The sequence below is a fragment of the Rhizophagus irregularis genome, chromosome 14, assembly GCF_026210795.1.
Source record: "Rhizophagus irregularis chromosome 14, complete sequence".
Lineage (NCBI taxonomy): Eukaryota > Fungi > Glomeromycota > Glomeromycetes > Glomerales > Glomeraceae > Rhizophagus > Rhizophagus irregularis.
In genome coordinates, this window is record NC_089442.1 from 1,443,356 (window position 1) to 1,459,594 (window position 16,239).

Here is a 16,239-nt window from a genome sequence, read left to right on the forward strand (position 1 = left end):
AATAAAAAGTTTTTGACTTTTTTTTAGTTACAAGATGATACAAAAATTTCACCAATGGGTCCAGAAAATGCCCATTTATAAGCAAATATGCAGTTGAATTTTATGTAACCTTACTGCATAAATCACTTTACTTAGGAAAATCTATTTGTAATGGTTAAAAGTGGTCTATTCGACCCTAAAAGTGGTCAAATGTAACCATACAGGTAAGATGGAAAGTAGTATAGTAGGATTACCCAAAAATTGCTTTTTGTATCCTAAATTTAAGTCTATTTTCAGGTTGTACAATAATCACAATTTTTATTGTACAAAAATTGAATGTTTTCTGTATCCTAAATTTAAGTTGTATAAAAATCACACAAAAATTGAACATTTTCTATATCTTAAATTTAAGTTGTACAAAAATTGCATACTTTTAATATGCTTTGAAAAACTTCATAGCTATTTTTATCCAAAAATCTGCAATAATTGTACAATTTCCACACGGACTTGAACAAATATTGTACAAAAATTGGATGATTTTTTTTCATAGGGATTTATTTCTTTTTATTAACTATATTAATATTTTACGTTTCTTTGGAATTTTTAAAGTTTGTATATTTTTAGTTAGGTATATGTTACTTTATCAGCTATACAGAGAATTAAAAACAGAGAAAAAAAATTCTTATATATTCAAGTAAAAATTTTTCTGTATTATTTACAGTATTATTCAATAAAAAACATAATAAAACTATTTAAAACTTAAAAAATTTATTTTATTTCTATTGATTTTTTTACTATAAAGTTATTTTTTTTCAACGTTAAATGTTACACAAGATCAACCAATCAAAATTTAGACGTCACACTTTATATCATGTGCCCGAGCTTTTTTTGTTGGTTGGAATTAAGAAAATGCAGAATTATCAAGAATGGAAAACTAATAATGGTATTACTAAAGCCGATTTCAAAAATTATTCTCGCAGAAATAGTGATAATGCGCATCAATTACCTGGCCGATCCCTTAATCGAGAATCTATACACCTTATCGTAGTCCGTTTCACGACTATCGTAATAAAATCAGGCTGATTTTATTATCATTTTATTTACTTCATCCAATTTTTTGCATAGTAGTACTTTTTTTGAACATTTATTTTTAATTTCTCATAATATTATTCATAACTCTGATAAATTGATAATAGACGCGCCTTATTTTATGTTTAGACATCTACCACGTTTAATTTTGATCCATTTTACTTCTCTAATCTGTCGTTTCTATCGATATGGTCTTCCTTTTTATAATTTGTTACTATGTTCTATCTGCTAGGTTTCTTTTTATTATTATTTGTTTTGTTCCTCATCGGACGGATTAGGGTTCAAACTGGTTTTTCTTTAAACACAAGTGAGAGCCTGATTTCGATTTTGAATCGACTTTGGGTGGTAAATTCCTGTTATATTGCTTCTTTCTCTTCTTCTGAATTGTAATGACCTCAGTAGGCAATTTCCTGCTTGACATAAAATAAATAAATAAATAAAATGCAGAATTATCACATGACTAAATCCTATCCAAATCATCGTACGAAAATAAGAAAAATTTATTTTAGATGATTTAATAATATAAATACTTTTTGAAGTTATATAATGCTGCATAAATAACACTATAACGCTCCATTACATTTAATATCCTTTTATTCATTTTATAAACACTAAATAATTTATATATGATAATAATTAAATAACTTAAAACAATGTATGCTTATTGATTCATTCTATATTTCTATGCACGAGTTTAACATGTTTCCCTATTTAAAATTAAAAAAATAAGTATATTTGAATAAATCAATAGTTATGAATAAATAATCATTTACCGCTATCATTATTAGTCTCTTTTATATTTAATTCTTCAATATTTCGCTTTCCTAAAGAAGTTACAGGTACACTTAAGGACCTACTAGTATAACTTGCATTTGGATGTCCGTCAATTAAATTACAAATAATTAATAATATTGGTTTTTTTCCAAAAAAAATTTTTTAACTTTAAATACCTTTCAATGTCTATATCAAATCCTTGTTCTTCTGAAATGTAACTATAGCCTAAAAAATTTTAATGCATTTGGTTAACATTTTAAGTTACCAAGATTAATTTTTAAATTTTTCTAAGACAATACCTTGTGATGAATTAATCGATGAACATTTAGAAATGAAAAAGCTTAGTGGTCTACTCGTATAAATAGCTCTTGGGTGAGGTTTTTTAGCAAATTCAGGACCAAGTTTCTGTGATTCTATTAACTCTCTTCTTTTTAATTCAGCTTGATTAAATGGTTCGATGTTTTTGTTTTTAAAAAACCATTTACCAAAAGTTTTACGAATTTCTGTCGCAGAAGGTCTTTTTTTGGGGTCAGGATCCCAACAACTTTTCATTAAATTTGCATAACATTCTGGTGTATCTTCTGTAATTACAGGTCGTTCTCCATCAAGGATTTTAAAAATCAGATTGATATCATGTTCAACATTAGCAAAAGGTTTACAACCTGTTGTAAGTTCCCACATAATCATACCCATACAATAAACATCAGTTTCTTTAGAAAATGCAGATCCCCTAAATATTTCTGGTGCAACATAAGGTATCACTCCATATATTTCATTATTTGACGATGTATTATCTGCAGGTTGTGATAATCCTAGGTCTCCAATTAGCCATTGATGTCTTTTTATACTTGATAAATCATATAATATGTTTCCACTATGAAAATCTCGATGTATATAATCAGCTTTATGAATGGTTTCAAGTCTAAAATAAAAATAATTAATAAATTAGAAATTATGAATAACAAGAATTATTTATTTATGTTCAATAAATACCCTTCTGAAATTTGCCACAAAATAGCTAGTTTTTTTTTATTCCATGTAATATCTGCAAATTCCTTCTGTAACCAGTTATGTAAATCTCCTCCTGGTGCATATTGCATAACTAACATATATTCACCTAATTTAGGATCTTTTGTAATGCCATGAACTCTAATAATATGATGCTTAATTTCATAACAATTTTGATTTGATTTTAACTAAAAGAAATTCATTATCAGAGATTAAAATTATGTTATTCTATAAAATGAATAATACAAAGATTTGTAATACCTCATTTAAAAAATATCTGCTGGTATCTTGAGAATTTTTGAATTTTTTTAGAATGACACTTTTTTTATCCCTAGTTGCACAATATATGATGCCAAATCCTCCTCTTGCTATTTCCTCTACATTTGTAAATTGAGAATATGATATCCACTCTATCAACTTTTTAGATTGATCCGTTAACTTTTCTGATTGATCCTTCAACTTTTCTGATTGATCCTTCAACTTTTTTATTTGATCCCTCAAGTTTTTTGATCGATTATTTATGTATTTTTGAGACATAGAACGAATAGTTAAATTTATTTCTGATGGAAAATAATATTTGTCAATATTTTTTATTTTGTCTATAAACTCATCTACGCCTATAAACTCGTCTGCGTCTATAAACTCATTTGCATTCATATTAACGCAAAAATGCGTGTCAGGAAATAAGTTGAAGAGAAATTCATCTAATTCACTGTTTCCACTAAAAATATTCACAATAGATTTTCTATTGCATTTTCTACATAGATATTGAATTGTAAGCCCAAAAATATTATTTATTGTTAAACAATATCTACATTTAATATAATATATAAAACAATTCTCACAATATTTTTGGCATTCTGATATAAGTGTTAAGGATTTGCCACAAGCTTTACAATGAGATATGTGAGATATGTGAGTAAAATCATATAATTTTCTATTTTCATTATTATTTTCATTCAAAATATTTGTGGGATCAGAAATGATAGATATTCTTTTGCATTTTTTACATTGAGATTGAGTTGTTAATCCAAAAATAATATTTGTTGTTAAGCAATATCTACATCCAGTATAAAATATAAGACATTTCCCACAATATTTCTGACAATCTGACGTAAATGTTAAATCTAAATTACAAGCATTACAACGATCTATGTTATGCCACCATGGTAAATAAATAATTAGAATATTTTTTTTGGCCGAAGTTGATTCTATATATTCAGAAGAAATTAGATAACAGTTCGAACATAATTTGAATTTCTTCACGAAATTATCATTTCCTTGATATAATGATTTTCCACACAGTTTGCAATACTTTTCAATTTCGATTACACTATTGTATAAATTTTCATTTGAATAAAAACCAGAAATAACGGTACTAAAAATTTGTTTGAAACATAATACTACCAAACAATTCCTGCAACATTCTTGAATTACTTGTGGTTCTTTTGTCCTAATTTCATGTTCACTACATTTTAAGTCCATTGTATGATGTGCATCCAAGTACATATTATTATCTGTTATATTAGTAAGATAACATAATAAACAATTTTTGCAATATTTTTGCCAATAAGAAAAAAGCGCACGATCATAGTCTTCTTCACAAAAAATGCAACAATTATTTTCATGATTATCAAAAGGAATAAAATTTATTGGCATTGGACTAGATTTTAATTTTGGAGTTGGGTCAAAATCATTTAATCTCTTTACAAGATCCATTTTATGCTATAATAAAATGTAATAAGAAAAACTACGACATATTTATAATTTTTTGACTATTGGTACGTTAAGATAGAACAATCTGTTGATCAATTAGATTAAGAATTCTTATCAGAATTCCACGCAGAAAGACACAACTTTGAAAAGAATGTGAAATTTATTCTTCAATGAAATTTTGCATACGGCCATGCAACTGTTTCACCTATAACCGAGGAATATATAAATAGGCGGCGCCCATTTACTAATAGTTCTACGCATCTCAGAATTACGTAATGCTGCTAGCATTATCTAAAAAGGAAAAATCTACACATTTATTTTTGTGCTATAAAACAGTTATTAGAGGAGTGCATATAACGTCAGAGAAGTGCATATAACGCCACCTAAAACTGTTATTATAGGATCGACGGAATATTCTCGTTATATACTCCGAGATTGCCACATGATCAGCAAAAAATTTGGTCTGTCATAAATTTTCTATCGTGCATTTATGGAAAAATACGGAATACTGTATATAACAGTTTTTTTCAGAGGACGTAAAAGTACCACAAACGCAAAAATTTGATTTATTTGTAATTATACAAATTATGCATTAGTTAGTATGACGCTTCAATCGCTTCATATAATTATTTTGTATAATAATAGACGACGAAAATTTTTTTATATCCGATGAAATGTTTAACTACATTTATTTATTTTAACAATTAATTTATTTCTTTTATTTTAAATCATCTTTTTATTACTAAAAATGTTTCAACTTATGGTAATTATGAACGTTATTTAAATTATTTAAATATAGATTATAGTCATAATTATTTTAATATTAAATAAGAATTATTAGCATGTAATTTTGATTATTCACATAATGAACTATGACCAAAATTAAAACCTGAAGCACCACAATAAATGCTTTAGAAAAATTTTTTACACGACTTAATTTCATTTTTTTAATATATCACTATTTTCAAATGAAAAAAATAAAATATTTTAGCAAAACAATAATTATTTCCAATTGAGCTATAGATTAACAGAATTCCACGCAGAAAGTCAACTTTGAAAAGAATGTGAAATTTATAATTTTGCATACGGTCATGCAACTGTTTCGCCTATAACCGAGAAATATATAAATGGAGATCGGCGCCCATTTACTATTGCATCTCAGAATGATTACGTAATGCTGCTGGCATTATCTAAAAAAATGGAAAATTTAACATTATTTGGTTCACCTTTTTTGTGCTTATAATGCCCATTATAAAACTATCATCGATTATTAGAGGAGTATTAGTGGATCGACGGGACACAATTTTATAGAACATTCCTATAAGAATATTCTCTTTACATTCCGAGACTGCTTACTATGTTAAGCAAAAATTCAAGTCTCATGATTTCATTATAAATTTTGAAAATATGTTACATTTATGGAAAAATATGGAATATATAACGTGGAACAATGATAATCACAATCTATATAATATGGTTCATTCAAGATTTACTTCAAATCAAAAAAAGAAAACTTTTTTTTTAATTCAAAGCCTCTTTTCTTTGTGAAAAAATTATCAATTATTCTCAACGAGAATTTCAAAAAAATTTAATTGTTTGATTGTCATCAGCGAAAAATTTTTATAACATTATTTATTTTATTTTAACAATTTTGAATTTATTTATTTTATTTTTTAATCATCTTTTTATTACTAAAAATGTTTCAATTTCTTTAATATTAAAATAATTATACTATAATTTATATTTAAATAATTTAAATAACGCTCATAATTACCATGAGAATTATTAGCATATAATTTTGATTATTCGCATATAAAGAACCATGACTAAAATTAAACCTGAAGCACCACAATAAATACTTTAGAAAAATTCTTTACACGATATTTTTAATATATTCACTATTTTCAAATGAAAAAATAAAATATTTTAGAAAAACAATAACTATTTCCAATTGAGCTATAGATTAAGAATTCTTGTCAGAATTCCACGTAGAAAGTCAACTTTGAAAAGAATGTGAAATTTATTCTTAAATGAAATTTTGCATACGGTCATGCAACTGTTTCGCCTATATCCGAGAAATATACTATTAGTTCTACGTATCTCAAGTTACATAATGCTGCTGTCATTATCCAAAAAAAGGAAAAATCTACACATTATTTGGATCACCTTTTTTGTGCTTATTAGACGGGTCACAATTTTATAGAACATTCCTATAAGAATCTTCTCATTGTATTCTGAGACTACTGTTAAACAAAAATTCAAGTCTAATGATTTCATTATAAATTTTGAAAATATGTTACATTTATGGAAAAATATGGAATACATAACGTGGAACAATATCACGAACGCAAAAATTCGAAAAGGTTTATAACAACATTTATTTATGATTTTAACAATTAATTTTATTTATTTTATTTTTAATCATCTTTTTATTACCAAAAATGTTTCAATTTCTTTAATATTAAAATAATTATGACTATAATCTATATTTAAATAAAGTTCATACTAATTACTGTACCATGAGAATTATTAGCATATAATTTTTAATTATTCATATATAGTAATGAACCATGACCAAAATTAAAACCTGAAGCACCACAATAAATAGAAAATTTTTTTACACGACTTAATTTCATATTTTTAATATCTTCACTAATAATAATTATTATTATTATATTATTTGCCTTGAATATAATAATTTAGATAATTAACGCGTCGTGTGCGTTGTGTCACTGGTCGATTACGCGGTTACGCGGTAGACGTTGTGTAACCTTTGTTTCTATATATATATATTCAGATCGCAATAATATTTTTTTTTTTACTCTGTATTTTTTCTACTTTTTTTATTTACACAACTTTTATCGATATCCTTAAATACGTATACTCTACATAATAATTTTAAAAAGATGTCTATAAATCTTCATGACGTTCTTTTAAGAGACTTTTCATCAATGTTAAAAGATTCAAATGATCATGATGCTATCATTAAAGTTGGAGAAGATTCAAATATGAAAGAATTTTTTGCACACTCAAGTATCCTTAAAGCTCGTTCAAATTATTTTAGAAGAGCATTATCTATCGAATGGACTACTAAAAAAGATAATATGATTGAGTTTAAAAAACCAAATATTGATCCTGCTGTTTTCGAAATAATTCTCAAGTAAGAGTTATAATAATTTAATAATTTAAAAATTTTTAACAATAAAAAAAATGTTAACATACTTTTTTTTTCAATTAAGTTATATTTATAAAGGTGAAGTAGAATTAACTAATCAATCAGGAGAACTTATTTTTGAATTATTAATCGCAACTGATGAATTACTTCTTGAAGAATTATTTTATAAATTACAAGGTTATTTAATTAAAAAACAATCAAATTGGATTCAAGATAATCTTATTTCCGTTTTAAATACGGTTTTCACACTTCCTAATTGTAATGTGGTCCAGGATTATTGTATGGAGATCTTAAAGGACTCAAAATATTTCATGAAATCTGAAGATTTTCCATTACTCAAAAAGAATACTCTATGTGAATTACTTAAACGAGATGATTTTTTAGGTGATGAAGTTGTTGTTTGGGATTGTTTAATTAAATGGAGTATTGAAAAAATTCCCAGTCTGAGAAGTAAAAATAAGGATAAATCCAATTGGAATGATGATTTTGAAGCATTAAAAGAAACATTTAGTCAATTTATTCCTTTTATTCGATTCTCTGAAATTAGTTCTGCAGACTTTTTTGATAAAGTTCGACCATTTAAGGCCATTATTCCTAACAATATTTATGAAGAATTTATAGAATTTCATATGAAAGGTACTTTACCAGTAAATTCAGCTATTTCATCACCACGAATTGCAAAGTTAGATATTGAATCAAAAATTATTAAACCGGTACATGCTCATGTAATAGCTAATTGGATTGAAGGAAAAGATGCAAAGGCTATTCGCAATAATAATGACTTGCGATACAATTTCAATTTACTTTATTCTGGAAGAAATGACGGTTTTGATGTTAGGAAATTTCGTAGTAAATGTATGAACAAAGGTCCTTGTTTAATATTGATCAAACCATCAACAAATAATTTGACTCAATCAACAAGTGAGAATAATCTTGATACTTGTAATACGCGATCAGTATTAAATCCGGATATACAAACACCTAAATTACCTACGCAAAATTTGGCGAAAATCTATGGGGAATATTATTCAGGTATATTTACAAAAGACGTATGGGACTGTACAACTGAAAATTTTATATTTTCTTTTGAAAATGATACTGATATTAAAAATATGAAAATATGTCGTATGAATTATAATATTATATTAGATAAATCTTGTGGTGATTTTGATCCTACTAATACTTTTCGTATGAAAGGTCAAAATATATCTGTTAATAATTTGGCCTATAATGATAATAACGTCATACATTCAAATATGACGAAATTTGTTCCAATGGAAATTGAGGTTTTTAGGACAACATGCGATATTTAAGCATCTTGGTATTAGCGTAATTGTATAGAAGGATGATTTTTTTTATATAAAAATTTTTTTATATAAAATGAATAAATAAGAGAAAAATTGAATTTAATTTTATGATCTTTGATTTATTTCTTAGCTTCTTACTAAGAATTCAGTAAAAATGTTTTAAATTATTAAGTGGCAAAATGATGTTCCCCGTTACAAGATATCTGTGATGAAGTAAACTATGTATTGTACTATCTTTCATTCTGATTAAAATCATTGTCAAAAGAAATTATGAAAAAATAAGTTTCGTCATGATTTAATGAATGTCGTGTGACGATTTGCACCAGATTTTGTTGTCATTTGAATTTCTTTTAGTATACAGTATATTTACACGTGATTTATCTAGTCAACACGACTGAAATTTATATATTTTTTCAGGATATATAATTTTTTTTTCTTTGTTTCAGTTTTATTAAACTTAAAAGTATACGATACAATTAGTTTCTCTGTTTACGACTAAACTTGCCATAATTTTTTGAAAATGATAATAAAACCATAACAATTTCATTCAGAATTAAACGCATTCAGCTGTTCTAATTATAATATAAGGGAACGTGTTCGCATAATAAATATATCTTAAACCTCTGCTAACTAAAAAAAATGCCATTTAAAAAAACATTAACCATAATCTTTAAATTAATGAATTTATTTTATGAGTTGATATACTTTTATAATAAAATATAATAAAATATTGTTAATTTAATTTCAGATTTATAATTCATATTAAAGTTTTATATACAAATCGTAAAAAGAGAAGTATTCAGAATTTTTTTACAGGTTAACACTTCATTTTTTCTATTTACGGTCTGTGAGAGAAGTCCTTGAATAACTAGAACTAATCTTAATGGATTTTCCTATTTTAAATTTTAAATTAAAAAAAAAAAATAAACAAATAAACAAATAAAATAATAAATGTAATTAGTAATAATTTTCCTAGTTAATATTTACCACTATTTTCATGAAAATCAATATTTATATCTTCAATTTTTCGTTTAATTCCAAGTGCGTTAGTTCTACTACTAGTATAAAATTACGTTTTAAATTGTTTGAATTTAAAATATGTAATGATGAAATTTTTTTTATTATAAATACCTAATGTCTATGTCAAAGTCCAGTTCATTTGAAATATAATCTATAGAAATTTAAAATTTTCGGTTAAAAATTAATTATTAGTATTTTACTTACGGGCAGTTCTTATTCTAGCAAATACCTTTTGAAGAATAAATGGACGAACATTTAGATATAAAAAAGCTTAATAATCTACTCGTATAAATAGCTTTTGAATGTGGATTAATAAACTTAGGAAGCTTCTTTGACTTTATTAACTCTTTTCTTTTTATTTCTGCTTGAATAAATTGTTCGATATTTATATTTCTTAAAGACCAACTAACCAAAGTATTACGAACTTCTTTCATGGAAGGTCTTTTCTCAGGATCAGGATCCCAACAACTTTTCATTAAATTAGCAAAACATTCTGGTGTATCTAATGTAATTTCAGGTCGTTCTCCATCAAGAATTTTAAAAATCAATATGAAATCATGCTCAACATTAGCAAAAGGTTTACAGCCTGCTGTAAGTTCCCACATAATCATTCCCATACAATAAACATCAGATTTTTTAGAAAATGGAGACCCTTTAAATATTTCAGGTGCAATATAAGGTATTACTCCATATATTTCATTATTGGAAGTGCTATTTGCAGGTTGTGATAATCCTAAGTCTCCAATTTGCCATTGATGTCCTACTTTATTTGACAAATTAAATAATATGTTTCCACTATGAAAATCGCGATGCACATAATCTGCTTTATGAATAGTCTCAAGTCTAAAATAAGAAATAATTAGTAAATTAGAATTTTTATAAATGAGTATAATAAATATATATTAATGTAAATACCCTTCCGAAATCTCCCATAAAATAACTAATTTTTGTTTACTCCACGTAATTCTTAGAAAATTTTCTTGTATCCAATTATGTAAATCTCCTCCTGATGCATATTGCATAACTAATATATAATCATCAAATTTAGGATCTTTTGTAAAACCATAAGTTCTAATAATATGTTGTTCAAATTTATAACAAAATTGATTGGATTTTAACTATAATTTTCAAATATCAAAGATAAAATTAAATTATTTTTTATAAAAACTTAAAAATAATATAAATATTGTAATATACTTAAATAATTACCTCATTTAAAAAATATTTACTAATATCTTGAGAATTTTTGAATTTTTTTAAAATGACAGTTTCACAACCGTGTCTCACTCGATTATAATAATTATCTTCTATTGAGCCATCTAGCCAAGTTGCTAGGTATATAATACCAAATCCTCCTCTTGCTATCTCTTTTACATTTATAAATTGAGAATATGATATCCATTCCATCGATATTCCTACTTTACTGTTAAAACAAGAGAAATTTTCGTAAATAGAGGAAAATAATTTATTTGGAATGAAATAATTGACAATATTCTTTATTTTATCAGTAAACTCAGTTAATTTCAATTGATTGTAGATTTCAAGTCTTGAATTATCGAGAAAATCATCTAAATCACTATTTCCACTGCTAATTTTTGTGATGTCAAAAATAATAGAAGATACTCTTTTGCATTTTTTACATTGTGATTGACTTGTAATTCCAAAAACAATATTTGTTGTTAAACAATATCTACATCCGATATAAAATGTGAAACAATTCTCGCAATACTTTTGACGGTCTGATGTAAATTTTAATGGCATGTTACAAGAATTGCAACGATTAATATTTAGCCACCATGGTAGGTAAAGAATTGTTGTAGGTTTTTTAGTCAAAGTTGATTCTATACATTCAGAAGAAATTAAATAGCAATCTGAGCACATTTTGACCTCATAATAATCATAATTATTTGTTTCTTGATATAATGATTTTCCACATTGTTTACAGTATTTCTCACTTTCAATTACATCTTTGAATAAATTATAATGGGATTGTTAATATTAAAAAATATATAATTACTAGGTATTTGTTTAAAACAAAAGATGTAGTGAACTTGAAATACGTATGCCAAATAATTTTCAAGAATGCCGCAGAAATTGCTTGGGAATATTAAGTTCTCCGCTAATATATATGCGTCCACATATAAATTCTTATAAGTTGTATTATCAAGGTAGCACAATAAGCATTTTTCACAATAGTATTGACTAAAAGGTGACATAGTATATTCGTCTCCACAATGAATACAATTGCAATCATTCGCATTGAATGAAACAAATGAAATCGGTATGGGACTAGATTTTAATTTCGGTGTTGGATTGTAAGAATCATAATTTAATATCTTAGTAACGGTAAGTTCCATTTTATTATTATGTAGTATAAATAACTATCAATGCAATAAAAAAATTTAGGAAATTTACAAGCATATTTATAATTTCTGATTTTAAAAGACAGAACTTTCTGCTTGTGCTATGGAAAGTATGATGTTGATCTTCCATATGCATGGAATTTTAAGAATTTACTATTGTACTACAGAAAGTATTCGAAGTGCTTTATCGAAGGGTAAATTCATGATATTCACTTTATTTATGTGTCTAACATTTCATGCTACAATACTTGTTCTGAAAAAAAGCATTAATGTAATTATATGATGGTGTTGATTAATTAAAAAAAGAAAAGGAGAAACGCAAAGAAAAATGGAAGAAAACTATTTGAATAACGATATAAAAAACTTTTTTTGCATTTTATACAAACCCGTTTAACTATATATATATATATCAGTCAATATAGCGTATTTTAACTGCAATATTTCCAAAGAGCAATAAATTAATTCTGAATTAATGCATTCGGAGCTTCTCGTGAATTTAAAATAGTATATAATAATTATGTAGTTAATTTCAGTATTTTTGAACTCGCCAACTCATCGATGTCGATATAAATATTCTCAACCTTCGGTGAAAGAAAGAAAAAGTAATTAACTTTTATTATTATAATTATTATTCTAAAAAAAATAAGTCTATTTTACATAAACTTAAAAATTTATACAGTACATAATGATACATACATTCAACCGGGTTTAAATAATTCAATATCTTCAACTTGAAAAGTTGAATCTTGTTTTAATATTCTTTACTTATAACTAATTTGTTTACATTTTATACTTAAATTATTTATTTGATAATTTTGTTACAAGTTTAACAAATTAAATAAAAAAACCCTGTAAAAAAAATCGATCCATTTTTATATTCCGTCTTTAGGCTCATATTTCCGGAATTAATAACCTTATATCCCGGAATTTATCGAATTATTTACATGTTCAATGAATGGATCCGTGAAAGGCTCATTTTTACGGAGTTTTTACAGAAATAACGGATAAAATTTTTTATAGGGAACTACCATTTCTATCTAAATGAATATTAGAAAAAATAATAAAAATGATTATTATCAATAATTTTATCACAATTTTTTAATTTAATTTAATTACAAGTATTGTAGAACATTTTAATTTTTTATATTTTTCCCTAAATGATTTCATCTAAACTTCTTCTATAATGAAAATTCGTAAGAAGGTTTACTTCGTCAATCCAATTCGACAACATCAATAGTGGCTTTTTTTTTTGTTTCCTTTTTCATTAATTTGTACTTTCCATCATTATCTTCTATGTTGAAATGTTTAATAATTTACGCCAATATTTAAAAGGTACTTCCACTAGTTGATCATGTGCATCTTAACTAAATCAAATAATGCGATTATCTGATTATCTGCTATCGTTATGCATTAACCTTTCGATAAAGTACTTCTAAATTTTTAAACGGACATTTCTGTAGTATTGTAGTAAATTCTTAAAATTCCATGGAAAAATCCGAAAATACTTTAACAGAAAGTTCTAACTCTTAATAAAGGTAATTATCGTTATAAATGTTGTTGCGTCAATTGTCAGCTGACGGCTGACGTCATCAGATGACGGCTTGCCTGGTAATGCCGGTCAAAACATTTAAGGTGTTATGATATTGGGCCGATAATGTAGGCCGGTGTCATCTGACGCAAATCGATGTCCTTGCAAAAAAAATGTTTTCACTCTATATTAATGATTAATAAAAATTCGTGATACTTTTGGCGATTGGGCTTTCAGAAGCAGAATTTAATCAAGCTGAAGTAAAAAGAATGTAATTGGTAACATCAAAGAAATTGGGATCAGAATTTGCTGAAAACCGTGATATAGACTTTGAAAGGTGTTAATGATTAAAAATAATAAAATACATTGTTTAAATTATAATTCCAATTGTATGAATTTATTTAATTTATTTATTATTTAGCTTAACATCACAAAATTTAAGTTCTAGAAATTCATAACGATAGTGGTAAATATTTATCTGACTTTCGATGTTATTTATTCTATCTTATTTTATATCTATGTTAATAATTATTAAAATTTAGAGCAGGAAACATATTAAAATTAGGAATTTAATCGCCTCAAAAAATCGTGATCGAAATTGGTTCCAATTATTAAACAAAAAAAATTGATTACGAAAAATAGCAAATTATCATTGTTACAAAAAAAAAGGAATATGATCGAAAGGATTTTTAAAACATATAGTTAACAATGTGCTAGTAGTCCTAAGGGGAAACGAAAGGGAAAGGGAAAGTGAAAACGGAAGGGAAGGGAAAACGAAAGGGAAAGGAAGGAGAAACCGAAAGGGAAAGAGAAGACGAAAGGGAAAGGGGGAAGAGGAAAAAGCAAGAAAATGCACAAACATACACACCACCCACACATAAATCTGAAATAGGAACAAGATGAAAGACGTCATATCTTAACTACTGTAAATACGGGTGAGGATCATAATGAGTTGTTTATAAGGGAGGTCAACAGTATAACATTTTTTAAGTTTAAAATGTCAAATATGATATTTTTTAATCAAAAAATAAAATAAATCAATTATTTTAATTGAAAACATTAAATTGATAAAAATATCAAAATTTTTTAACTAAAAATTAGTATTTAATTTTTTTTTCATATTTTTTTTTCCAAAATCAAAAATCTAGATGTACAACTCTGTTTTTGTATCATAGAAAATAAACTACAGTACATGAAAATAATTATATAACCTTATGAACTATATTGCAACATAGATAACAAGAACAAAATTTATTTAGCTTGTTTACTTTCATTAAAGTTATCTTAAACATAATTAAATAATTTCCATTAAATGATCTCTTGAGAATAATAAGTTCATCCGAAGCAACAAAAATTTCAAGAATATCTTCGTTTGATTGTTTGGATAAAATCCTCTTCATTTGCTTTTTATAGTTGTTAAATAAAAGGATTAATTATATCAAAGTGATCTTTAGATATTTTAATTTAAAAAATTGCGTACTTTATTATACATTAACATTAAGATCATATCTTAAATCCGATTTCACTTCTTTTAAAAATACACTTCCTTTTAGTAGTCTAATTTAATTTTTTTTTCGAATATATAAATATATATATTACGCGTTTATCAGAACCGATCATTTATTATAAATAGGTAATTAAATATCAATTTATGTAAAATAACATGAGAAAGTTTTCTTCTTAATATACCGTACGATCGTAAGAAAATTACATAATTAAACGAACAAAATGAAATCGATTAAGATAATTAATTGAATTTTGTTTACTATTACTATCGACGTTATGTCTTACATTTAAAGGGATTTTTTTTCGAAGCTTTGTAATAAGAAACAAGTCATTTTTTATTGCTTAATTAAGAAATTTAATAATTTATTGTCAAATATTTCAAATTTTCAATTACAATATAGGTTTGAAACGATAGAAATACATATCCGATCAAATTAAAATTTTTGATATGAAGATAGTCAGTCAATTTTTTAAGTATTTTTGTTTGAGTAATTTAATAAATTAGCTATCAACTATTTCAATTACAATATAAGTTTGATTGGATAAATAATGAAACGATTGAAATGTATATCCAATCAAATTAAATTTTTATATAAATATAGTCATCTGACATTGGAAATTCACGATTCGGTTGTGAAGTTATGAAATTATGAAATTTTGCATGTGAGCGACATCATCAAACTCTACTTTAATTCTTATAATCCATTTCAGTGAAATGGCAGTCAAATATAGAAATAAATATTAATTACATCATTTATAATAATTATATTTGAT

General features: G+C 25.4%; 2 protein-coding genes across 2 annotated transcripts; both read right to left on the reverse strand.

The window, feature by feature from the left end:
* Window positions 1-1,646: 1,646 nt before the first annotated feature.
* Window positions 1,647-4,569, reverse strand: OCT59_005998 (uncharacterized protein; the record flags this gene model as incomplete). Its single annotated transcript, XM_066140977.1, has 7 exons — window positions 1,647-1,775; window positions 1,842-1,933; window positions 2,019-2,067; window positions 2,142-2,423; window positions 2,691-2,764; window positions 2,836-3,038; window positions 3,112-4,569. The coding sequence occupies 7 exons, from the start codon at window positions 4,567-4,569 to the stop codon at window positions 1,738-1,740; spliced, it is 2,196 nt and encodes a 731-aa protein (XP_065997814.1). The 3' UTR covers window positions 1,647-1,737.
* A 5,313-nt stretch (window positions 4,570-9,882) lies between these two features.
* OCT59_005999 (uncharacterized protein) lies at window positions 9,883-12,425 on the reverse strand (the record flags this gene model as incomplete). The annotated part of the gene is made up of 7 exons (XM_025323544.2): window positions 9,883-9,941; window positions 10,036-10,103; window positions 10,180-10,219; window positions 10,298-10,911; window positions 10,984-11,186; window positions 11,278-12,035; window positions 12,311-12,425. 7 exons carry the CDS (start codon window positions 12,423-12,425, stop codon window positions 9,883-9,885), a joined length of 1,857 nt encoding a protein of 618 aa, XP_025175294.2.
* Between the last annotated feature and the right edge of the window lie 3,814 nt (window positions 12,426-16,239).